The sequence below is a fragment of the Thamnophis sirtalis genome, unplaced genomic scaffold, assembly GCF_051295495.1.
Source record: "Thamnophis sirtalis isolate CommonGarterSnake01/CBP01778 unplaced genomic scaffold, rThaSir2_p1.2 scaffold_1, whole genome shotgun sequence".
NCBI classification, from domain to species: Eukaryota; Metazoa; Chordata; class Lepidosauria; order Squamata; family Natricidae; genus Thamnophis; species Thamnophis sirtalis.
In genome coordinates, this window is record NW_028261381.1 from 79516492 (window position 1) to 79542669 (window position 26178).

The following is a 26178-nucleotide window of genomic DNA, read 5'->3' on the forward strand; positions in this document are numbered from 1 at the left end:
TGGCACTTCCAGTTGTGGCTGCTATGTGATCTCACAGCAGTGGTGGGTTTCAAAAATTGTTCAAATCTACTCTGTGGGTGTGGCCTCCTTTGTGGGAATGGCTTGCCACCCATGTGACTGGATGGGAGTGACTTGCCGCCCATGTGACCGGATATGAAGATGCCAACAACACTTGTCAGAACCACCTTAAATTACCTCACACACAGCACTGGCATGCATAAGAATATGATATAAACTTGTTTTTTAAAAGGCATCTTTGGTTTGCGTTAAAACAACACATGCAATGTTCTGATTGCACTACAAATGCAGTAGTCATCCTTACCTTTCACAGAGGCACGGAGTTTTATAAATATGAGCATGATAGTGTAGAATAATCATATCCAAGGACCAGTGGTAGGTTTCAAAATTTTTTGGAACCTCTTCTGTAGGTGCGGCCTGTTTTCTGTGTCCACTGGTAGAACCTCTTCTAACTGGTTTGGTAGATTTGACGAACCGGTTCTACCGAATAGGTGCGAACTGGTAGGAACCCACCTCTGTCTCTCAGGTCATAAAGCAGATGGAGAGAAAGAGCTGCCTGGCAAGTTTATTTTCCCATCAGGTGTGGAAACAACTGCTCCAGTGGGCTGCAGGAATGGATCTTTGGATTTTAACTTTGTTTCTCCTCTCTGTTCCTTGGTAGGCCTTTTCAGCCATTCCCCGGAGCCGGGGGGAGGGGGCATCATCTTGGCAAGCAGAGACACTGACTTTCTGGGGAAGCCAGCAGAAAAAAATGCAAATGGTAATGGGACAGTTGGAAATCAGTCATAAGGCAGGTATTTCATAATGGCTGAGTGTTTTGTGAGCTACACACCTCTTTCCAAGGCCATTGTAACTTGGAATGGCCATTAAATGACCAATTGTAAATTGAGAAATACTTGTAATAACTAAATAACTCAAGTCATCCTGGGAAAGGGGTTCCTATCTTCCACCCATACAAACTATTAAAATCTGATGCTTTATTCTAGATCACAAATGCTGATTTCACTTCTCCCAGAAGTGATTATAGGTAGTCCTTGACTTACAATCACAATTGAGCCCAAACTTTCTGTTGCTAAATGAGACAGTTGTTAAGAGAATTTTGCCCCATTTTATGACCTCTCTTGCCACAGTTGTTAAGTGAATGGCTGCAGTTGTTAGGTTAGTAACAGTTGTTAAGTGAATCTGGTTTCCCCATTGACTTTGCTTGTCAGAAGGTCACAAAAGAAGATCATGTGACCTGGAATACTGACATAAACATGAGCCAAATTTTGGGGATGCTGCAATGGCCATGTGAAAAACAGTCAAAACTCACTTTTTTCGGTGCCATTGTAACTTTAGTCGCTAAATGAATGGTTATAAGGCTATAATGGTTATAATGCTATAATGGTTGAGGCTATCTGTATGCATCCCCTGAAGGAATAAAGTTTTCAATGAGTATTATTATTATTGTAGCTTTATTGATTAGCCTATAGCAGTGGTGAAATTCAATTTTTTTTTCCTACTGGTTCTGTGGGCATGGCTTGGTGGGTGTGGCAGGGGAAAAGATACTGCAAAATCTCCATCCCCTCCCCACTCCAGGGGAAGGATACTGCAAAATCCCCATTCCCACCCCTCTCTGGGGCCAGCCAGAGGTGGTATTTGCTGGTTCTCCGGACTACTCAAAATTTCCACTACTGGTTCTTCAGAACCTCTCAGAACCTGCTGAATTTCACCCCTGGCCCCTGGAAGCACAAGGTTCAAACACATATCACCAATAGAATCCTATACAAACAATTTAAAATAAGAGCAGGGTAAAATACAATAGTTATAGGATAAGATACAATACAATTTAATATACAATATAATTGTCATTTTATTCTATTTTACATATTTCAATGAGTACTCAAGGATGCCTGAATTTTGAACCAGAACACAATTTCAGACTAGGCACATTGCTGCTCTAATTTGGGAGGGGGACCACTTGACAGGTAATTTCAGGCTCTAATTTCTCCTTTCAATATCTTAAAATAACAATTGGCAATTTTCAATTGGAAACTGATTTTCATGCTAATCTTCATTCTAAAGAAAGGAGAACTACAAAAGAGAAAGATGGAGAAAACGGCTGATTGGCATTTTTCTGTTCTTCCTGCCCCATTTCTCCTTTGAGGAGTCCCCAATTTGTCCACATGACAATGCTGTGGTAAGCAGGGAACATATTTATGTCTTCCTGAGAGGAATGAAGGCCACTATAAAGCAGGCTTTGACACTGAGTGAACATGGGGCATGTAGAAGCAATAGAAGCACTTCTCTGCAGCTTCTAATTTTGCTCTGTCACTTGAGGTGGTGAAATTGTCCAGCCACTGGGATGACTGAGAATATGATAATTGTGATCCAACCAAACCACTCTCTCTGTGTGTGTATGTGTGTGTGTATGCATATGTATGTATGTATGTATGTATGTATGTATGTATATACATACATACATACATACATATACACATACATATACATATATACATATATACATATATACATGTTATGTCAAAGGACCTGGTATGCCCAAATATGGGAGGGAGCATACTACTTCCCTTTTGCCTTTCACCTCTACCCTAGGAGCTTTCCAGGAAGAAAACCATTGTGTGTGTGTGTGTGTGTGTGTGTGTGTGTATAATAATATAATATAATATAATATAATATAATATAATATAATATAGTATAGTATAGTATAGTATAGTATAGTATCGTATCGTATCGTATCGTATCGTATCGTATCGTATCGTATCGTATCGTATCATAATATAATATAATATAATAATATTTTATATATATATATATATATAGACAGAGAGAGATAGGTAGGTATGTATATATATGTATGTATGTATATGTATGTATGTATGTATGTATGTATGTATGTGGGTGGGTGGGTGGGTGGGTGGGTAGGTAGGTAGGCAGGCAGGCAGGCAGGCAGGCAGGTGGAAGGGAGGCGGATGGGTGGGTAGGAAGGCAGACAGGCTGGCTGGCTGGCTGGCTGGCTGGCTGGCTGGCTTATGATTAAATAAGAACAACAATGTGCAAGTGTATTGATCCTACAACAAAAAATGATATGCGATCCTTCCTTCCTTCCTTCCTTCCTTCCTTCCTTCCTTCCTTCCTTCCTTCCTTCCTTCCTTCCTTCCTTTCTTCTTCTCTCCCGTCCTCCTTTCCTCCTTCCCTTTTTTTCCATCTGTGAGGAAAAATCATATTTTCTAGAGAAGAGAATACAAATGGATTTCATAAAGCAATTTCTTCATGCGCAGGGAACAATACATTCGCATTCCAGGTGATTTCAGTGTATGTAAGTGCTTCTGCATCTCTGCATCCTGTCAGGGAGTTCAGATGTGGTTCAAGGATCACCTGAGTTCTATTTCAGTGAGTGCATTTTCTAATGCAAGATGTGGAGAACATCCTGTTCTCTAAGTAGCTGAGCTGAAATTATATTTTTGGCTTTCAGGTTTTGACTCATCCATATGATCACCTTTACAGGAGAACTGAGGGAAAGAAGGTGGAATCAATTATTATTATTATGGGATGGAGACATAAGAAAAGTTTCTGTGTCATGTCTGGTTTTCAGTGGGTTGCTTAGATAAGTCATCATTTTTCAGTTACTTGGCTGAGTGGTTCCATACATTTAAATCCAAATCCATCCAAATGTGCTCCTGTGAGAATAGTAGATACTAATTTGTTTTATTGTTACATTTAGTCTGTCTTTCTTCCAGGTACTCAGGATAGTATACTGAGCTCTCTGTCTTCCAATATCTATGTTCATCCCAGAACAGCTGAATGGAGTAGATAACTGGGATAAAGTAGATGTACTAAGTGGCAGTTTGCTATAGTGATTAAGGCATCAGATGCAGTGACTAAAGCATCACTCTGCCTAGAAAGAGGGAGATAGGGAGTTCTAGTCCCAGCTTAGGCAGAAAGCTAGCTGGGTCACCTTGGGTCAGTCACTCTGTCTCAGCTCTCTAGAAGAGACAAGATAAAATCAATTCTGAAAAACTGTGCTAAGAAAACTGCATGGACCCCTGTAGGCAGTTTCTGGGAATTGGACAGAATTGAATGGCTAAACCATCCTCTAAACTTCCATGGGAGAAATGAATTTGATCTGCTCCAACATTTAACCCCCATACCAAGCTTGTTCACTATTCATGACAGAACAAACTGGCCTGCGGGCGCGGGTGTTTGTGTGCATGTTTGTATGCATGTGTGTGTGTGTGTGTATGTGTGTATTCCCTCCCTTTCAAGGCAGAGTTCCTCTGTAGAGCAACCTTGGTACCACCTGTAAGAAGTCACCCCAATGGAATGCCTGCCTGACGCATACTTGCTCAGCCCTTGAGCCCCAACAAGGCAGAAAAGAAAAGGTGGCAGTTCAAGAAATTCAATCAGCTCAAGAAGGGAATTCATCACGCCTTCTTGGATAGGGGCGAGGGATCGAAGGGAACAGCCGTAGGCTTCGTCCTGGACGGGCAGATTTCAGTAGGGCAAAGTCTTAAGCGCCAGGACTGGGGCAGCCCCTCTTCCCTTGCGCACGATGCCCCCCTTTACGTTCACGTGAAGAGGAGAGGGGCGTCGCTATCGCCCCGCCCTGCGCCGGTTCGCTTGGCGAGAGATCGGAGCCTTGCCCCGGGCCCCCTCCGCCTTCCTCCTGCCCCATAAATAGCCCAGCAGCAGCGAGAGAAGCAGCAGAAGTGGTCAGGCGGACGGCGCGGCCACCTGTTGCTCTTGCCGTCGAGTGAGGTTCGCTCGCCCTCAGCATGTACTCCAACAACAGAATCGAGCTGCCGCGGCGAGGTCGGTCCTTCGACTCCGTGAGCTCCAACTTGGAGGAGAATCAGCTCAGCGATCTTTTATCTCCCCCGGTTCTGAATGGGGTAGGTCCTTCTCCTTCTCCGTTGGGAAAGCGGCTTTCCACTTCTTCTCCTTCTTTCTGGCGCTTTGGCTTTCTTGGACTGCTTTCTTCTTCTTCTTCTTCTTCTTCTTCTTCTTCTTCTTCTTCTTCTTCTTCTTCTTCTTCTTCTTCTTCTTCTTCTTCTTCTTCTTCCTCCTCCTCCTCCTCCTCCTCCTCCTCCTCCTCCTCCTCCTCCTCTTCCTCTTCCTCCTCCTCTTCTTCTTTGAAGGCGTTTTGCTTCTCATCCAAGAAGCTGAAGAGCTGAAGAAGCTTCTTGGATGAGAAGCAAAACGTCTTCCCCCCCCCCCCCCCAAAAAAAAAAAAAAACCACTTCCCAGAAAGTCCAATTGCCTCTGGAAAAGACAACCCTGACCTGGATGACTGAGAATCTCCATAGACATTTTTCTTCTTTGGTACTTTTTTTCTTCTTCTTTCCCTTCTTCTTTCCCTTCTACAAATAAGGGGTTGCTTCCAAAACGTGCTTTGAAATGCCACACTTTAAAGAATCTCACACTTCCCCTTTCTTTGTAAGTGAGCATTTTCTGTTTCCTACTGTTCCCATGAACCTTTCACACACTTGATGATGCTGTTGCTTGGTGCTTTTTCTGCATCTATGCTTCAAATAAGAAATGCATTGGGATTAGATAGGTTTTGGGGGGGCTTCAGTTCTATATCTGTCTGTATTATAGAAGAGCAGGGTGCCTCTGCACCAGAGTCGGTTCTTTGCAGGAACTCCTGTTACAGTTGGTTGTCTGGTTGAATCAAACAGGAGATTTGTGGGGAGATTAGGAAGAGGAGAGAGCCTCCCTTGTGAATTGGCAATTCTTATGATGGTTAAAAAAAAAAATGTGGCGAGGACTTCAAAATTACTCAGATAAAGATCTTGGTTATTTCTGCTTTATAGCCCTGCTGTTCAAAAGTGCACAAGGCAATTGAACTTGAATGAAATAACGGGAGAATTGACAGGCTTTTATTTAAGTACGGTTGTCTCCCATTGCCTGTTTTCTAGCTTGGCTTTTTTTTTTAGCATGCCTTGGGAAAAGTTGCATGCACTTTTTTTGTCTTGCATCCTTCAGTGGGAAATAAACAGTGAGACAGACATGGTTCTGTAAATTCTGCATGGATTCTAGGTAACCAGAATAATTTCCTACCCCAAATGCTCTTTGGGAAGGGATTGACTGACCATAAATTATAGGAAGAAGTAGGATACTGCTAAGAGGCTATTTAACCCAGCACTCTTCTTGAAGTGCCACCCAGACGCCAGCAGCCAACTAGAAAAGTAGGCTGTCCACTTGGTATTCTTAGCTCTATGTTGTGGTAGCCATTCTATGCATTAAGGTCAAAAACTGCATTTTTGTCCTCTTGTATTGTTCATTTATAGCAGTCCAGTAAATTAGAAAGTCTTCTTTGCATAGCGATCCACAAGCATGCTCATGTTGTAGACTGTTTACAAAAAAAGACTGCTGAGTGTAGTCTTTAACTTAGAATAACAGAGTTGGAAGGAACTTTGGAGGTCTTCTACCTGCTTAGGTGGGAAACCCTACACCAATTCAGACAAATGATTATCCAACATCTTCTTAAAAGCTTCCAGTGTTGGAGCATTCACAACTTCTGGAGGCAAGTTCTTCCACGGATTAATTGTTCTAACTGTCAGGAAATTTCTCTTCAGTTTTAAGTTGCTTCTCTCCTTGATTAATTTTCATCCATTGCTTCTTGTTCTACTTAGATTCCATATACGCCTTGGCTATATATTTGGTACCTCTCATTTTTGCTGGCAGTACATGTTTCTGCTACTCCTGTTCATATTTTAATAATACTAAATGTTAAATAGCGCACACATTCCTAAGACCTTCTAGAATGGTTCACCTACCTCTTTTTTGTCTATTAAATATGAAGTTTACTCATGAGCATCAATGTGTATTAACTGTCAACAAGTGGTGGCAAGAAGGTCCAGCTTGGAAAATGAAGGCTGCATTTTTGGCAGACAAGATTTTGATTTGTGCCTTTTTCTATAATGGTCTATGCATCAAGGTTGACCACTACAGCATTTTCCTGGGGCATTTTCTAGATTTAGACTATGGGACTTCAATTCCTGATTTATCATATTTCTTATATTTTTCTACTTTTGTGATTTAAAGAGGTACACCATAAAAAACTATAGAAAAATGTCGTCAGCTGCAAAACTTATTCTAAGCATCCTTTGAAAATCACATGTAGATATTATAATGCCAGTATTGATCTTAAAGTAAAAAAAAAAATGGAACACATTATGGCTGGCTGAGGAATTCTGGGAGCTGAAGGCCATCCATCGTAAAGTTGTAAATGTTAAGAAACACTGTTCTGTGACCCACATTTCTGAGTAATAAAGTTGAAGAATTACAGTGTAGCACTGATAGAATTGGGCAAAAGCTTCCAGACAGCATAGTTCCCCACCGCCCACAATAAACGTATATGGGTGGTAATACTTAATAGGACCTTTTATTTGAAAAATGCTGTGAATACAGTGAGAAACCGAAAAGCTCAGCATAACACAGAGATTCATATAAAATAATGGCCAGCCACAAAACATTTTTCCAGTGGTGTAGAAAAATTATAAAATTTAAGTCAGTCAGAAAAAAAAATCTTCAGTTTTCCATGCCTAAATATTCAGCAACCAAAATCTAGTTCCTTTCCCAATTTCTCTTTTGGTTGAGATGAATTATTTAGGTGCTAAGTTTGACCAAATGGAATCTCTTATAATTTGTGATGGGGGCTTTGTGGTTGACAAGTGAGGTAACAATTCTTCAAACAAATAAATTCAAATTTTGCATTCATTATGTTTTTTTCTGCACTCATGATCAAGAAACAAAATGCTTCTAGCAATTATGGAACTGTTCTTGGGATTGTGAAAGAATTAGGAAACAGATGACACAAGAGAGGCCTGGGTGCAGAAAGAAAAAAAAGGAAGGGCATAGATAGATAGAAGTGCCTTAGTGCTATAGGATCGATAACAGAGGATAGAGTGAATGTAATAGCACCATACAGGAAGCTTTGACTTGTGCATAAGGAAAGCTCTTCTGGGCTTCTCCCTGCCGTTGAATGTTGTCATTCAGCCTCCTCAGCCTGGTGTGACATCCAAATGAACATGACTATGACTTGGATATTACCTCAGGTGTCATGGTTATTGGTCATAGTGATTGAAAAATAATGGAATTTCTACTGGAGGCTGAGACCTCAACTTGGAGTGAACTATCGGAAAGAATTCTAACTCTTTTTTTTTAGCAAATATATTGCTGGGAATTGATGATGATGATGTTTGAAGATTTTCTTGTGAGAACTTAATCTGCTTTCTTAGGTACTAGATTTTATAAACTACATCAAACTGGTTGCTTTTACAGCAATTAAAGGAGTTGAGGACAAATAGGTGAATAGAAAATCAATACTGATATTTGAGGCAAAATGTTAAAGAACTCAATTTACAAAGTCAAAAGTCTTGTTGATTTTTAAGGTGGCTTAGGTTGCTAGTTTTTTTTCTAATTAGTTTCTCCTCTTCCCACTTCAACATATAGCATTTAGAAGAGTGTAAGGTAGAATAACCTTAAAAACGTGGCATTGGTGAAGTAAAAAATAATAATAAAGAGCCTATTCAACAGGACAAAAAACATAACACCCAAAGCATCCACGATAGTCTTGGCAATCAGAAAATGAAACAAACCCATTGATGATATAATTTTAAGTCATTCTGGTAAAGAAAATCTTAATAACTAATGAGACTATAGGATATTCCCTGGATAAATTTCATTTTCTTAGGAATAGTTTGCATTTTTTTTCAGGCACTTTATTTCACGCTGTACAGGTTTCTTTATCAAGCGCCATAGAGAATTTAGGATTAGGGTTAGGGTACTTAGCAAGTAGACACATCAGTGGAATTTCCTCAGCCACATTATGGAAGTGGTTTGCTGTTCCCATCTTCTGTGATTTATTCTTTTGACTTCCCAGTTTAGACTATAGATTGAGATTTCCTGGGGGTCTCCCCTCCAAGAATTAACTAGGTCCAATCCGGATTAGGTTCTCTGAGATCAGCTAAAGTTACTTTAGGAAGTTTTAATCCTGCAGAATCGTATGTGAATTTTTGCTTACTGAAACCTAGATTAAGTGCATCTAATGTGTTATGTTTGGATATTCAATTTTTAAAAAAATCCAAAAACAGAATTCTGTATAATTGGTTTTAAATATTAAGTAAAATGTGCAAAACTTTTAAAACTGTTTAAAACTTTTAAAATTTTACTATATGCAGCTATGATATGCCTTGACACATGAAGCAAGTATGAAATGCATTTGAGCATTTAAGTGCCACCTTTGCATCTATTATTGCTTTGATGTATGTGGGATTATTTCAAAATACTATCAGTTCAAAAACAATGTCAAAGCCATGATAATGAGGCATGCACCAAGGAAATCAAAAGAGGCCATTTATATTGTGAGGCTCCTTGAAATCTGTCTAAACCAAAAGTAATTCTTTTCCAAGAAAAAGTTCTCAGACCTAAGCCTTAGCAAGATTTATTGAAAAGAAATAGACATGGCTACAAGAATTATAGCTATTAGATTACTTTCCATCTTTAAAAAAAACCTTTGACAGATATCATTGGATTCAACTAGTGGAAAATACTTATCCTTGAAATAGAGCATTGTCCAAATTTGATGTCACTCTAAGTAATTAAAAAATAGATCTGACTTATTTAACACTGATGGTCACAAATTTTTATTTTAGATCTTCAAACCAAACTATACTACAAATGAAGACAATAAAGAGAACAAGACCAATTCATCTGAACGGAGCAGAGCTGCTATTATTTTCTCTTTAAAGAATGAAGTTGGAGGACTTGTCAAAGCCTTAAAACTCTTTCAGGTAAGGTGTTACTCTTACCTACAGTTGAACCAGAGGTGGGTAGCTCCTGGTTTGGCCCATATTGGACGAACCGGTAGTACTGGAGGTGGGAGTCTCCACCCACCCACCTGGACGCTTTTGCGCACACAAGAGAACTGGTAGTAAAAAAAAATTGAAACCCACCGAGTTGAACAAATAAATATATTGTGTGGGCATTTCCAGTAGATGGGAACAACTTTGAGAATGTCATAATACACTCTCGATTTTGCTTTGTTCCTTAAAAATTCCAGCTGTTTAAGTACCATTCCATATCATAAACAGCCTGCTTAATAATGAATGAGATACCAGAGTCTTCTCTAAAGGGCTAGTCCACAAGAATTTCCTAAAAAATTGAGCAATGGAGATCAGAGTAAAAACTGTGTGTATTTCAGTCCTATTGGAAAAATGGCATAGCAGAACAACTCTGCCAAAATGTTCCATGGTCTCCTTATATGATGCTTCACACTATCAGCTGATCACACAAAACATTCTGAAATCCTCTGCTCTAGAATGCAACAAAGGGTATTATACCAGAAATCCAATTTGACTCAAGGATGGAAAACAGGGAATGAACTTTTGTGGAAATGATCCTAGAGTCTTTTTTTGTGTGTGTGTGGGTGTTTCAGTAGTGGGATTCAATTTTTTTTACTACCGGTTCTGTGGGCATGGCATGGCTTAGTGGGCATGGCTTAGTGGGCTTGGCAGGGGAAGGATACTGCAAAATCCCCATTCCCTCCAGATCAGCTGGGACTCGGGAGGCAGATGGCGACGGGGCCAGTCAGAGGTAGTATTTACTGGTTTTCCGAACTACTCAAAATTTTCGCTACCGGTTCTCCAGAACTGTTCAGAACCTGCTGAATACTACCTCTGGGGGATTTGGGGTTTGCTTGTTTTTTGTCACAGTTCAGTTTCCTGCACTTTCTACTATAATTTTCAATGCGAGCAGAATTTGCCAGTGTAAAATGGAAAACTGATCAGCTGTGAACAGCTGATGTCGAAAGACTTCTGCTATTGTCAAAATAATGAATGCAGCATCATGCCATAGCACATTGATGTTATAAAATAGATTCACAGAGGCACACTTGCATCAGGATAGTGAAATGCTCTTTTCATTGGAAAGACTGATTGGACTCCTCTCCATTTTGTCACTGCCTCTGGCTATAAAAGTAAAAATTTGTATTGTATACAAACCAGTTGTAAAACTATTTTCTTTTACATGGGTTACTACCTCTTCCCCCATTTCATTTCTACTAGGAGTAGACTGGAACTTTATTCTTCTAATTGGAAATAAATCACAATTCCTTGTTGCATAAACATAAAGCAATGTCTTTTTAAAGATAGATAATTAGTACATTCAAGCAGATCAAATCTAGTTTGGATCACAGTTTTCCCAAAAAATAGAAGTGGTATTTCTCTTTCTGGGCTTGATGATTATGTTAAAGAGCAGGAGAAAGAAGATAGAAAGGGGTAAGGATGTATTTGTTATACATTATTTGTTATGTGACTTAGCCATATAATGGAAAGTTTTTAAAAAATTACATATGAACTAGGAAGAATAAAAGGCTGAACATGAGTATGGTTAACATAAATAGTTTTGACTATAAATTTAAATTCATTATGAATTAATTCAAAGTATAAATTTATTTGTGTAAAGCTTGACTAAATGCGTGTTAAAGAAAGACTGTATACCCTAGATATTTGTTTTCAGATGATATTCATGATCCCACTATAATGGTCTTATTGTTCAGGAAAAGCATGTGAATTTGGTGCACATTGAATCTCGAAAATCCAGAAGACAAAATTCGGAATTTGAGATCTTTATTGATTGTGATAGCAACAGGGAACAACTAGATGAAATCTTCCATCTCCTGAAATCCCATGTAAATTTTCTGACTGTGAACCCAATCAACTACCTACAGGCAGATGGTAAGAAGAAGGAAAAGGAAAAGGAAAAGAAGAAAGTGATTTATTAACATTATAAAGACGTCTTGCTATTTCAAGGCTTATTGAACGAAATTTAAAAATACAGTTGATTTTGTCTCTCTATTTTAAGTTTTCACTGATAAATGATAAATAAATTCAACAAAAGTAAGCTTTTCTGCAACTGGAACTCATTCTTCAGATTTCTGCCCTTTCTGCCCTTTGGGACAATGAAGAATAATTATTGACTAGAAATTCTGTTACTAAATAATTATTTTGTTAATTTTGGAATTTATGTATGTATGTATGTATGTATGTATGTATGTATGTATGTATGTATGTATGTATGTATATATGTATATATGTGTTGTATTTGTGCTGATAAATAAATAAAGGGAGACTAGTATAGATCTATTTCAAGCTATTTAGCTCTCATCAGCTAGCCATACCCTTATTGGGTTTCGAACCTGTGCTGTATTACATCTTAGGCAGATGTGTTAACCACTAAGCCACAAGGTCCTCCTCCTCCTTATCAGCTGAGCCAGGGAAGTAGGTATGTATTTTAGTGTCACAACCCCTGGTATGCCCACATGTGGGAGGAAGCTAACTGCTTCCATTCTCTGTCTATCGGCATATATATATATATATATATATATATATATATATATATATATATATATATATATATATATATATATATATATATATATATATATATATATATATATATATATATATATATATATATATATATATATATATATATATATATTATCATTTTTCAAAAAAAATTCAAGAGCATTTTAATATTGGTGTGTCTTTACACATGCTTCGCTTCAGCAGTTTTGATGCTAATTTAATGCAAGCATCTCCCCTTATTTTTAATATAGCTATCCTGTTTCATTGTAAGTACCACAGCAGGAAGCGTTTTGTGCTGTGCATATATATGATAAGAAGTTGCCTTCAGTTTTGGCATTTACTTAGCAGCTAGATTCCACTTTGAACTGTCATGAGGCTAGTTTCCTTTTTCCAACCAGCCTAATTTTTATTAATAACTCTGAATTTTCTCCCTTCCCTAGACATGGAAAATATACCTTGGTTTCCTAAGAAGATCTCAGATTTGGATAAATGTGCAAATCGTGTTCTGATGTATGGATCAGATCTGGATGCAGACCATCCAGTGAGTAGATTTGTAACGGTCTTTGCCTATGTATATTTTGGTTCTTTTCTGAAGAAAAGCTGCTTCATTGGAATCATTGGAAATCTAACTCCCAAGCTTGAATAATTTTTTTCCCTAATTTCCATTCCATTTTCAAATTTTGTTTTATATATTAAATTCTACCAAAATATGTAGAATTTAGATAAAGCTGTGACCTCTGAAGCTGTGTGAAATTCAGGGAAAACTGGAGGGAAGGTTGGGAAGAGCCATACATTTTTATCTTTGTGATAGCAATAGCAATAGCAGTAGACTTATATACCGCTTCATAGGGCTTTCAACCCTCTCTAAGCGGTTTACAGAGAGTCAGCATATTGCCCCCAACAATCTGGGTCCTCATTTTACCCACCTCGGAAGGATGGAAGGCTGAGTCAACCCTGAGCCGGTGAGATTTGAACCGCTGAACTGCTGATCTAGCAGTAGCCTGCAGTGCTGCATTTAACCACTGCGCCACCTCGGCTCTTATACATGATGCCATGTATAAGGTTTCATGTGCTTCCGTTTCCTCAAATATGGTTTTGCAAGTTCTAAAAATGCCTGCTTGGTAATATCAGAAAGTTGTATCACTCATGTCTGAAGTTGGTACCTCTGGTAGATGATGGGGCATGGCCCACACTATTGGCCCATTGCTTTCTTTTGGCAGTTATGGTACTACTTATTTATTTTGAGTGATGTATGTGCAGTATGTTGGGATATGAGGTCTATATTAGCCTTCCATCCTTCTGAGGTTGGTAAAATGAGGACCCAGATTGTTGGGGGCAATATGCTGACTTTGTAAACTGCTTAAAGAGGGCTGAAAAGCACTGTGAAGCGGTATTTACATAAGTCTAAGTGCTATTGCTATATAATATTGTATTGGATAGTTTGTCTTTCCTATTAATTGCAGGAATGTATGTAAATCAGTATTCCCTGCTCTGATACTCTCCAGATGTATAGGACTACAACTCCCATCATATCCAGGCAGCCTGATCAAAGGCTGAGTAGTTATAGGGAGATGGAATTGTAGTGTCAAATATCTAGAAGGTACCAGATTAAAGACTGAGGTAAATAAGTATATAAAAAAGAAAGATATAGGTTTCTGGTTTGCATATATTTACCTCATAAAATGTTCCTAAATTTTCTTTCCTTGGCTCCTGTCCAGTTGATTGATAGAACTGCACCATTTTAATCCTAATAATGAGGAAATTATTATTTGTTTTGCACTAGGGTTTCAAAGACAATGTTTATCGCAAGAGACGGAAGTATTTTGCTGACTTGGCTATGAATTACAAACAGTATGTATCAGTATGTACTAAATGCTATTACTTTGATGATATTAAAACAACTGACAGATAAAAAGCATTGAAGCATCTACTGAAAGGACATTAAACAAAACAGAAAGTATAGGCAGCATTCCTTGGTGTTCCAAAATCCACACTAGATTTGTACAAAGTAAAAGTAAGATGTTCCTCTGAAGTTAATTAGTTGTGCTTCTACATCTCACCAAAGTGGTTTTATTCCTGTAGTGACCATATTTTCTTGGGAAAAATAAAGTTTAAATTTGAGAAAGGGGGAAAATTGAAAAAAAAGTTCATGTTGAAAAAATGAAATTGCTTATGTTTACAACTTTGGTTACAAAACAGAACTCAAGAATTTTTTTTTACAAAAACACTTATCCTACTAAAAATATCTAAAATAGAATTGTGTATTTAAAACTCTTTGCAGCCTTCACTGAATGTTTTACTGCTTCTGGATAAGTCTTGATTCCCTTCCTGCCTTTGCTAATTGATAAAGCAGGGTGGTGTTCCATGGGATTGAAGAAAGTGATAAAGAGTTTATGAGAACATTTATATCAGCTTCTTAAGGATCCATTTGGCGGAAAGCAGCTAGGACAGGTGCTACATATATCCTTGTAAACACTCTGATCCCTCTTTCCTCTTTGAATGTAACTCAATGTCCAGCTGTAGTAATATACCCTGGATCTTTAAAAGCTCAGCTTCCATTTTCCAATTGTCTCAACCCAATTTGCAACCAATAGCCAGTATCCAGAATAATAGAAAATATGCCATTATGCAAAACACCATTGTTTTTCACATTGGACAAATGTTAATGAAGTGAAAATTATTTTTTTAAATTCTTTCTGCAGTGGGGATCCGATTCCCAAAGTCAAATTCACGGAGGAGGAAATCAAGACTTGGGGCACTGTATTTCGGGAACTCAATAAGCTGTATCCAACTCACGCGTGCAGAGAGTATTTGAAAAATCTGCCCTTGCTTTCAAAGTGCTGTGGGTATCGAGAAGATAATATACCTCAGTTAGAAGATGTGTCCCTTTTTCTGAAAGGTAAGGGTCAGATGCCTGTTCGGTGTTGAGCTCTTGCTGAAGCAGAGCTTCCATTACAGAAAGGGAGCAGAAAGTTCTTTCTCCACAAAGGATCACATTTATTTGGAAAGTAATCTGGTGGTCTGCTTTGGCAACAGTTCTTTCTGCTCTCTCTAGATTACAGTAGGTTTCTGATCGATGACTCACATTTACCTTGATTGAGAATTCATGCTGAAGAGGCAGTGAGGCTCTTTGTTGAGGTAAAGTTGAAGCCTTATGCCCCGATAAGGTGCTTTGTAGCCCTTAGGAATTTCCTTCAGTGCCTGTAAAAAAAACCAACCCAACCCAACGCAAACCAGGAAGGGCAACCTGAGGCATTGCATCTGTAAGTAGTTCTGGATAGCTTGTGTTGAAGAACAAAATGGTAGAATCACCCACTCCTTTAGAAAATGAATCAAGTAGATATTTCTCTTGAGCTAAGCACGTTTGCAATCCTGCATACAATAATGGTGTTAAAAGTTCTTCAGAGGATTGCTCTATGCATTGGGTAAAATGAATGCTAAAAAGAGTCTGGAATCCATTAACCAAAAGGGAATAATGCAAGGTCACTCCACTATCAAATGGCATTGCTTAAAAATTGCTTTTAGGAATAAATTGTTAACAGTCTAAATAAATCAAGGCCTTCCTGCTTTGAAACTAATTAAGGAGAGAAGCAACTCAGAACTGAGGAGAAATTTCCTGACAGTTAGAACAATTAATCAGTGGAACAGCTTGCCTCCAGCAGTTGTGAATGCTCCAACACTGGAACTCTTTAAGAAGATGTTGGATAGCCATTTGTCTGAAATGGTATAGGGTTTCCTGCCTTGGCAGGGGGTTGGACTACAAGACCTCCAAGGTCCCTTCCAACTCTGCTATTGAATTGAATTGAATTGAATTGTATTGTATTGCACTGCACTGCACTGCACTGCATTGTATTGTTATGAACCTGTTTGGTGATAAATAAGTGCAGCAGAAGTCCATTTGAGGATTCTGTGCCACAGAGAGCATTATTTGATGTGTACAGTGTAAGTGTACAAGCTGTTCTAACCTGGGAAATCCACTTTCTGTTATAAAGATAGTTGTCGCATCACGGCCACAACTAAGTCCAAACTTTCCATTGCTAAGCAAGACAGCTGTTAAGCAGGTTTTGCCCCATTTTACCACCTTTCTTGCCCCCCAGTTGTTAAGTGAACACTGCAGTTGATAAGTTAATAACTTGGTTGTCAAGTGAATCTGACTTCCCCATTGACTTTGCTTGTCTGAAAGTCACAAAAGGTGATCACATGATCTTGGGACACAACAATGGTCATAAATATAAACCAGTTGCCAAGCATTTGAATTTTCATCATGTGACCATGGGGATGTTGAAATGGACATAAGTAAGAAAAACTCTCATAAGTCACTTTTTTCAATGCTGATGTAACCTCGAATGGTCACTGAATGGTTGTAAGTCAGGGAGTATCTCTATTATGTGTTCGATCCCAACTGTTTTGGAAAGGGTGTTTTTAACTTTCGATCAAAACATGGTTTTTTTTGATAGTTATTTATTTATAGTAACATTTCTGTACCACCTAATGTCAAAATAAGTCAAGGTGGCTTATCACTGCTTTGATATTTCATCATACTTTCAATAGTGCTTTTGTTTTGGGCACATTTCTTCAGCTTCTTGCTCAAAGATACATTCTTAAAATCCCAATTAGGCCTGTTTATCAAATCTGTTGCTCTTTGTTGAGCTAAAGAAGTTGAGGTAAAGTTGAAGCCTTTTGCCCTGATAAGTGCTTCATACCTGTTAGGAACTTCCTTCAGTGCCTGTAAAAAAAACCAACCCAACCCAACCCAAACCAGGAAGGGCTTGTAGAAGATTACTATCACTTTTCCTGTTGTGTATTTTGATGCCAAGTTCATTTTCAAGATTGTATTGAGAAATATATAAAAGACTGTTTTGTTTTGACTAGGGGAGACATGATAGCAGTGTTCCAATATCTCAGGGGTTGCCACAAAGAAGAGGGAGTCATACTATTCTCCAAGGCACCAGAGGGTAGAACAAGAAGCAATGGGTGGAAACTGATCAAGGAGAGAAGCAACTTAGAACTGAGGAGAAATTTCCTGACAGTTAGAACAATTAATCAGTGGAAGAGCTTGTCTCCAGAAGTTGTGAATGCCCCAACACTGGAAGTCTTTAAGAAGATGTTGGATAGCCATTTTTCTGAAACGGTATAGGGTTTCCTGCAGTGGTGGGTTTCAAAAATTTTTGGAACCTCTTCTGTAGGTGTGGCCTGCTTTCCGGGTCCACTAGTGGAACTTCTTCTAACCAGTTCAGTAGACTTGATGAACCGGTTTTACCGATTAGGTGCGAACTGGTAGGAACCCACCTCTGGTTTCCTGCTTAGTCAGGAGGTTGGACTAGAAAACCTCCAAGATCCCTTCCAACTCTGCCATTGTACTGTATTGTATTATATTGTTCAAAGAAAATATATATATACTTTTATTTCTACTTGGAAACCACTTCTGGACTTTGTGCTTGAGGTGGAAAAAAATGAATTTTTGATTTTGGGTTCTACTGATTAGATAGATTTGCTGTTACAGAAATGCTGCTTTACACTATTATGTAAAAGTAAAAAGTTGAGGTTTGATGTTAATCCCTTCTTCTACCGCACCAAAGGGAGTTGGAAGTCAATGCCTTTTTTTTCTTTTTCCCCTTTTCTTTTCCTCACTTTTCTCTTTCCTATTTTTCCTAATATTTACTTTGGTATTTTCTTTCTATGCTATATTATAAACCAATGAAAACTATTTATGAGAAATATATAAAAGCCATTTATGAACTATTGCTTGGTTTTGCAGAGCGCACTGGATTTACCATTCGCCCTGTTGCCGGATACCTGTCGCCCAGGGATTTCTTGGCAGGCTTAGCATTCAGAGTATTTCACTGCACTCAGTATGTTCGGCACAGTTCAGATCCTCTTTATACCCCGGAACCGTAAGTAGGGATTGTAACACATTGATTCTGATTATATAGTCTACTTAATGGTAGACTAGATGAGGAAAAAGGCACTGCCATAAATACTAGCATTAATCTCTTTACTGATGGTTGTCCCCTATTTTTTTCAAGGCCACCTCTCTATACTATGATAAGCTTCTTCAAGTGTATTCAGTTTGGAACCTAAGCATTACAAATATTATTATTATTATTGTTAGGTTAATCTTTGGTGAGATTCAAAGCCTTTGGGGCTGGTTGGTAGCTCAACAGCTTAAGTCCTAACCAAGGACCTAGGCACTGTTAAGGTAACGTCGGAGGATATAAGCTGTTCCAAGTAGGGTGGTTTTTTTTAGAATCAGAATTTTCAAGTCTGATAAATTTAAAATTTCCAAATAGCGAGGTAGCCCTTTGGGTATTGCTCCAAGGGCTCCAATTACAATCGGGACAACAGACAATTTCTTTTTCCACAGTCGCTCAACTTCAATTTGCAAATCCCGGTACAATTATTATTATTATCATTATAATCATCATCATCATCATCATCATCATCATTATTATGTTAATCTTTGGTGAGATTCACAGCCTTTGGGGCTGGTTGGTAGCTCAACAGCTTGAGTCTTAACCAAGGACCCAGGAATTGTTAAGGTAACGTCGGAGGATATAAGTTGTTCCAAGTAGGGTGGTTTTTTGTAGAGTCAGTATGTTCAAGTCAGGTAAATTTAGAATTTTCAAATAGCGAGGTAGCCCTTTAAGTATTGCTCCAAGGGCTCCAATTACAATTGGGACAACACATGATTTCTTATAATTATAACTATTATTATATTGCAAATCCTTGTACTGGATTATGTCTAGCTGACTCATCTACTACTGGGACAGATTTCTTCCTTTATAATAGTTTTGGGAAAGGAAAGACAGCAAACTTGAGAAGTTAATTTTTTGACAAACTATTATTATTATGCTAACTATGTTAATGTGAGATGGTTTACATCCAGCAATTGCAATATTGCAAGTTTTAGTATCACCTTGATTTCTCTGTTTTCCAGGGATACTTGTCATGAGCTTTTGGGCCATGTCCCTCTTCTGGCTGAGCCCAGTTTTGCTCAGTTCTCACAGGAAATTGGATTGGTATCACTTGGAGCCTCAGATGAAGCTGTTCAAAAACTGGCCACTGTAAGTAGACAATCCTGCCCAGTACAACATGTTCCAGTCGTTTGTTAGTTTTTCTAGCCACATATCCCTCTTATAGTAGCTATCTCAGACATTTAAAAAGGGGGACAAAGTTGCAACATGGCTACTCCTGGTTATCCGGTTACTGCTGATCACTGCTTCCAGATCAATGGAGTGTTTATTCCAGAATAGTGGCATATTGGTTTATGTGAACCAGTCTGAGTCTGAGTCAGCCAAATTAATCTAAAAGTACCACTGATTTCAGCAGGCTTAACTCTAGCTTTTCTGTGGTGTGGAGAGGTGAAAAAGGCTAAAGTGTCAGACAGTCTGTGATTGAAGTCCTGACCCATTCTACATGAATTAATATTGCATACATGCATTTAAGCAGTGATGCTCCACCATCTTGGCTTTTTGCCCCCAATGGTTACCATTGTTTGTTTTCCGTAAAGAGCCTGAAAATGTAAATTTGAGGTTGAGGGGAAAACTAGCTTTTCAGTGCTCTACTGTGAGCTTGAGGGGGAAAAAAACAACTGTGGAGAGGAGACTGTCCAGTGATCTTTAACCAGAGGAGAGGTGCCATTCCTGCTATCATGAACAATAGACAATTTGACTGGAGGTTTATGCCTATAATAAAATGAAGTTCAGCAGGCAACCTGAACAAAATCTCTTCAAATGGCATAAATCAATGCACAATACTTTTGACATATAAGAGAAAAAGATGGGTGATGGTTGGTTGCCTTCCCAGTGGGCTGTGTGCAGGTGGAGGACAATATCATGTATTCCTGCCATTGAGCAATGATCAATTTACTCTACTGATTCTGGATCTAGCTGCTCTTGTGGATTAAGCCACCCATCTCCTTGGAAGAGAGGATGTCAGTGAAGCTTAAAGGACTAACAGCAATGGCAATAGCACTTAGACTTATATATTGCTTCAGAGTGCTTTACAGCCCACTCTAAGCGGTTTACTGAGTCAGCATATGGCCCCCAACAATCTGGGTCCTCATTTCACCAAGCTCAATAAACTGGCCCAAATACTTTTCTTTTCATGCAAATCACAAAATGGCTCCTTCCAAAGTGGTAGATTTGTTCATTCAACAGCACTTTAGAAACACCTAAAACCTCAAGGTGTCTTCATGTACCATTTTGCTTTCCATTTTTACAAAAAAAAAACCAAACCATTTATCAAATGCTGTTCTGCTGAGTTTATTTCTGACCATTCATTATAAATTGCCAGAATGGAAGATTGCTGAAATCTGTGTCATGAGCAGAATATAAATAAATCTGCCTTTTAAATTAACTGTTTAATTTAAATAGTATCAAAATGATACTCTTCCATTCAGAGGTGGGTTGCTCCTAGTTTGGCCCGGTTCGGCCAAACCGGTAGTGGCAGCAGCGGGAGGCTCTGCCCACCCACCTGGATGCTTCTGTGCATGCGCAGAAGCATCGTGCGTACATGAGAGCGCACGTGTGCATGAGCAAAACAGTAGTAAAACCAGTACAAACCCACCACTTCTGCCATTCCTTCAGGAGCTCAACACGGAATACAAAATGGTCTCTCACTCAATTCCACTCCCCCAAATGAAACCGTGAAATAAATCGAACTGTAAGAAAGTGACTGATCCCAAGTCATTTGGTAACTTTGTGTGGCAGAAGATGATCCTGAATCTGGGAAATCTTGATCCTCGGTCAACATTTTATCATAGTACCATGCCTTGATACCATAGTACCATGAACTGGGAAATGAGGCAGCAGTACTTGCCTTCTGGGGTGACAGAAATTCCACTATTTTTTTCCCCTCCAAACTGAACACTGCATTTTCAAAAAGTTGATGGCAGTCTGAAGCTTTATGCTCTTTGGAAAACAAAAAAACCAAACCTGTTGAGCAGCTTTTCTTTAGTAGGTGGCTAAGGAAGATAAGATGTCTCCCATAGGGAAAATTCTGAAAGGATCTTCTATTTTTCATTCATGCAAGGGGACCCAACCCTTCAGTGGTACACTGCTACTATTTTTCAGAGTGGTTTCCACATTTTTGTAACCCTGAGATCATCTAATCAACTTGTCACGTTGACTGAGGTATTATTGTCACTGAAGGCTGGGCCCACAGCATATTCTAGGTTAAAATGTTTTTGGGTAGAATTCGGCTTATGCATATCCAGACAATCTGGGTTTAGTATTGTTGAATTAGCCATGACATGGAGTGTTGCATTGACACAGCTGATATATCTGGAAATATTGGAGAAAAGGCTTTTATTTCCACCAACAAGAGATTATGTGGACATTCAGTGTTTATGCTTTGTTAAATGTGTACATCTCTATTAGAGAGCTGCTACTTCTTCCCATTTAACTTTCTTCCTTCTCAGTGCTACTTTTTCACAGTGGAGTTTGGCTTATGCAAACAAGAAGGGCAACTGAGAGTCTATGGAGCTGGTTTGCTCTCTTCTATTAGTGAATTGAAGGTAAGCCCCAAAATCACCTTCAAAACACTGCCTTTAATTTAGTGTTAATAGTTTTACAATTGTACACTCAGGTGGAACTTTTATTTATTTCATTTGCCTTCACTGTTCTTCTGCTTTAGACTTTCACCTGAAGGGCTGTTGATGCCCCAAACAACTTCAAAGACATCTGTCATTGGTTATCTTCTCAGTGAAGGATATGATATGTTTGATTATTTGGTATCAAGTTAGTGTCAATTCTTTGTGACCACAACTCTGCTGAAATAGAGCCAGGGGTCACATTGGAGATGACCGGCTAAGCCTAAGGAAGAGGTCAAGTGTGTCATCAGTTTGGAGTCCCTTTGTGTCTATCACAGTTTTATGTCCAGCCCTCTTAATTCCATTGACCCTACTGCCAATTTGCCTTGACCAATAGTAGTTACGATTCTTGTAATGAGCTAGCATGGATTAAATTTGTACTCATTTGAACAGCCTTGGGTTCCTGATTTCTTGCACTAGACAGATTATTGAATACAATATTAATGAGTTTCAATGTTGTATGTTCTAGCATGGTATTTTACCCAATAAAATATTGTTTATTTAGAGCAAGTTTGGCAGAAGGAAGCTTGGCATTAACACGAATCTAATATATCCAGCAATATTGCTCAACTGTTAGAATGTCAGTTACGGTCTAGAAATATACAACTTAAACTTCCCCTGAACAACATGAAGCCCTCAAAATTTTTCCAAAATATGTTATCAAAGAATCATCTTGAATGTGACAGATAGGGAGGAATTATGACAATCAGTAGAATTAATTCTATTTAATTGTAATTGCATATAACTGAAATGAATTTTAGTTTTCATCTTAGCACCATTTACTAATTTTGGGTGACTCAGAGGTCAAGGGTGATTCTTAGTTTGAAAGTTGTGCACTTTATACAAAAAGACATTCTTAAGAATTACCGTAAGTAACAAAAAATAAAAGAAAACAAAATAATTAAAAGTTTGAATCCATGTAGAACAGGGCTGTCAAACTTGATTTCATTTGAGGGCCGCATCAAGGTTATCTTTGACCTCGGGGGTGGGGGGTGGAAGGTGGGCATGGCCAGGGTGGGCATGTCACTCATGTTGGGGGTGCCTGTGGGAGCTCAAGCGCTGCCAATGAAAATGGCCTCTTGTAACCTTCTGCCAGTGAAAATGGAGTTTAGGAGGGCCGTCTGTGGCCAGTCCTTTGCTGTTTCCAGGGGCCAGATCTAAGCACCCTGCAGGCTAGATCCAGCCCTTGGGCCTTGAGTTTGACACCTTTGATGTAGAATGTCACTAGCTATCTTTGTATGTTCTTCAATATTGAGGTGTCTATAATATGCACATTTCAATCTTTTCTATTTTGGTGTTTCTGATAACCAGCATGCACTCTCTGGAAATGCCAAAGTCAGGCTTTTTGAACCTAGCGTCACCTGCAAGCAAGAATGCATGATTACTACCTTCCAGGAAGTTTACTTTATTTCTGAAAGCTTTGAAGATGCAAAAGAAAAGATGAGGTAATTTACTGTTTGCCACTGAGAAACTGAAAGCTGGCAGAATGAAAGACATTCAAATATAGTCCTGGTCCTAGTCCCTGGCCTTGGAAAAAAAATAACACCTTATCCCATTTTACGTTGGTGTTAGGTTGCCAAAAGGCCAGATACACCATAAATGCTAATTGTAATATAATGCCAGTGTTGATTTGAGGTTTGCCTTTTCTGTTATATTTTGTATTATCAATGACACACACAGCTACACTAAAAATGTCAAATATTTTAGATACTGTTACTTTTCCCTTTTCTAGCAATTGCTTACAGACAAGGGTAATTTACAGTTTTACTGTGATTTATGGAATATACTATGATAGCTGGCTTCACTAAAAGGGCAAACTACAAGTCAAGCAAGCAGACAAAATTATGACTTATTTTGCTATGTGATCTCAGTTTATCTTCTGCATCCATTTAACTTTCTCATTTATCTTTTTGTTTTTCTGGGTTAATTTTGGAGGCCCTCCCTGCTGGAGCATCTTAATTTTTTAGTTATTTCTCTGGCCGTATCTTTTGCCAAGTTAGGACAAATTTCTCGACTATTTCTCTCCTTTTTTTGTCTCTTTCCTGGACATTATTTCTGCACTCGTCACAATAAAGCAGGAAAACATTGACTATAGGTCCCATCATCCCTTGCCACTGGATCTATTGATTGGGGTTGAAAACATCTGGAGGCCACTAGTTTGTCTATTTCTGGTCCACACTATCACATCTGCCACACTTTTTCCTCTTTAATGGCAATCATTCAATAGATTAGAAACAGGGGTAGAACAATAATTAAGCTATTTAAATGTTTATAATTGACTGAAACTGCCACTATGTAGACAATCAATTCCTTTTTTTTTTCTTTCCTTATCTTAACAGAGAGTTTGCAAAGACAATCAGACGCCCATTTGGAGTGAGTTACAATCCATATACCCAAAGCGTTCAGCTCCTGAAAGATCCACAAAGTATTGCACATGTGGTGAATGAGCTACGGCATGAACTGGACATTGTCAGTGAAGCCCTTGGCAAGATGGACAAGTAACTGGGATTCTAACCTGTCTAATAACCTTTCTACATTCGGTAGCTGTGGATCCCCCACATACATACAGATTTTAGCAAGATAATACTGCTTTTATGCTTCATGCAGGATGTTTCTTCCCAAAATGATCAATGAAAGGAAAATATTTTTGTTTTAATATAGTTTCTCGGAAGAGTCATATCAATGTTTACATACCACTTTTCTCTCCTCTTTTCTGGCCGTTTCTCATTTATTTGAAAAGAAAGTAGAAATAATTTATCTAGAAAAATTGATAGAATATATTATGAAATGCTATATTTAAAGGCTAATGGCTGATATAGTCCACTGTTCTGTGCAACCAATGATGGCTAGTATTAGCTGTTATGGAAGGACAAATAAAACCTTAAAACTATCTCAAGAAGCGTGTGTTCTGGTTTATCTCCTATCATGTTTTTCTTTTAGTTGCCAAACCACAGTTATAACCTTATACACACTTACCTAGCAGAAATATCAGTTGAATACAATGGATATTATTGCATTCAATAATGTAATATTTCTTATTTCTAAGTATAAATACCTAAGATATATGTTTCTGAGTAAGCACAGCATCTTCCATTTTTGCCTATTACATTTCTATATGAATAATATGAAATAGAATACAGCACTTAGAATTTGGGAAATTGTGATTGAATTTGAACATCATGCTAAGCCATAGTTTACTTAAACATGACTTGCTGAACCATCCACAATTGGCTGAATTTACATATCATGCTCTTCATCATGGTGCCAATGGGTAACAGGCACCTAGGTATAAAATGGGTACCTAAGAACCTATTTTGTATGCCAGAATCTTGATTTTATTTTTTATCTTATGATTGAGCAAGCCTGTCCATGTTGTGGACAGGTGCTGCTTCCTAATTGCAGCTCTAGTGCCCACAGCATGTTCCCAAATGTTAAAATGTGCCCACAAGTAAAAAAGTTGACTTATTCCATTATATCTTTGTTTGGTTATCAAATTTAGTTGCAGATAAAGGATGAAGATAGAAAGCCGATATTACCTGTGTATACACTCTGATACTATTTGGTTACGCTAGTATTACATGCCAGAGCAAAGAGCCTAGTTGTTCAGTGCAATTTGCACTGAATTTAATCAGGCCATTTTGTCTTGACAGAAACCAGAAACCAGTATTTTAATGTTTGTTGTAATTATATTCCAGTAATTATATTCCTGTTTCATAAGCCTTGTATCCCACCTTTTATTATCTTTACAAATAACTCAAGACAACAAGCATATTCAGCATACCTTCCTCCTCCTATTTTTCCCACAGCAACAACCTTGTGAGGTGGGTTGGGGTACGAGAGAGTGACTGGCCCCAAATCACCTAGTGTCACCCACCCACCTACCTACCTACCAAATCACTATTACTAATTCAAAAGACATGACAAATTCTGATCAACAGAAAGCTTGTGCAGACAAAATAACACCTTTGACATATTGTTTAAAGTGACTATATCCTATATTGGGTCATTCACATATTTTGAAATATATTTTTATTATTTTTACATTTAAAACAATGCAGTACCGCAGAGTCGAAGTGAGCATACATTCACATTATACACAATTAGTCTCAACCATTAACTATTAGCCTACTTAGTACATTGTCTATCCTTCTGTCCAATCACAATATATACAGTTTGTTCCAGTCTTGTCACCTTGTC

General features: G+C 38.4%; 1 protein-coding gene across 1 annotated transcript; it reads left to right on the plus strand.

Annotated features, from left to right (window-relative positions):
• Window positions 1-4725: 4725 nt before the first annotated feature.
• TPH1 (tryptophan hydroxylase 1) lies at window positions 4726-24871 on the plus strand. Its single transcript, XM_087717117.1, has 11 exons — window positions 4726-4907; window positions 9675-9812; window positions 11579-11756; window positions 12830-12930; window positions 14173-14240; window positions 15092-15288; window positions 18148-18283; window positions 19327-19453; window positions 21811-21906; window positions 23293-23426; window positions 24321-24871. Exons 1-11 carry the CDS (start codon window positions 4791-4793, stop codon window positions 24481-24483), a joined length of 1455 nt encoding a protein of 484 aa, XP_087573243.1. The 5' UTR covers window positions 4726-4790; the 3' UTR covers window positions 24484-24871.
• Window positions 24872-26178: the final 1307 nt, after the last annotated feature.

What these genes read in the sequence shown, in the direction of transcription:
- TPH1 (XM_087717117.1), top strand. Translation starts at nt 4,791, where the DNA reads ATGTACTCCAACAACAGAATCGAGCTGCCGCGGCGAGGTCGGTCCTTC. An exon ending in ATCTGGATGCAGACCATCCA is followed by an intron (nt 12,931 to 14,172) that starts GTGAGTAGATTT and finishes GTTTTGCACTAG; the next exon opens with GGTTTCAAAGACAATGTTTA. An exon ending in TTGGCTATGAATTACAAACA is followed by an intron (nt 14,241 to 15,091) that starts GTATGTATCAGT and finishes TTCTTTCTGCAG; the next exon opens with TGGGGATCCGATTCCCAAAG.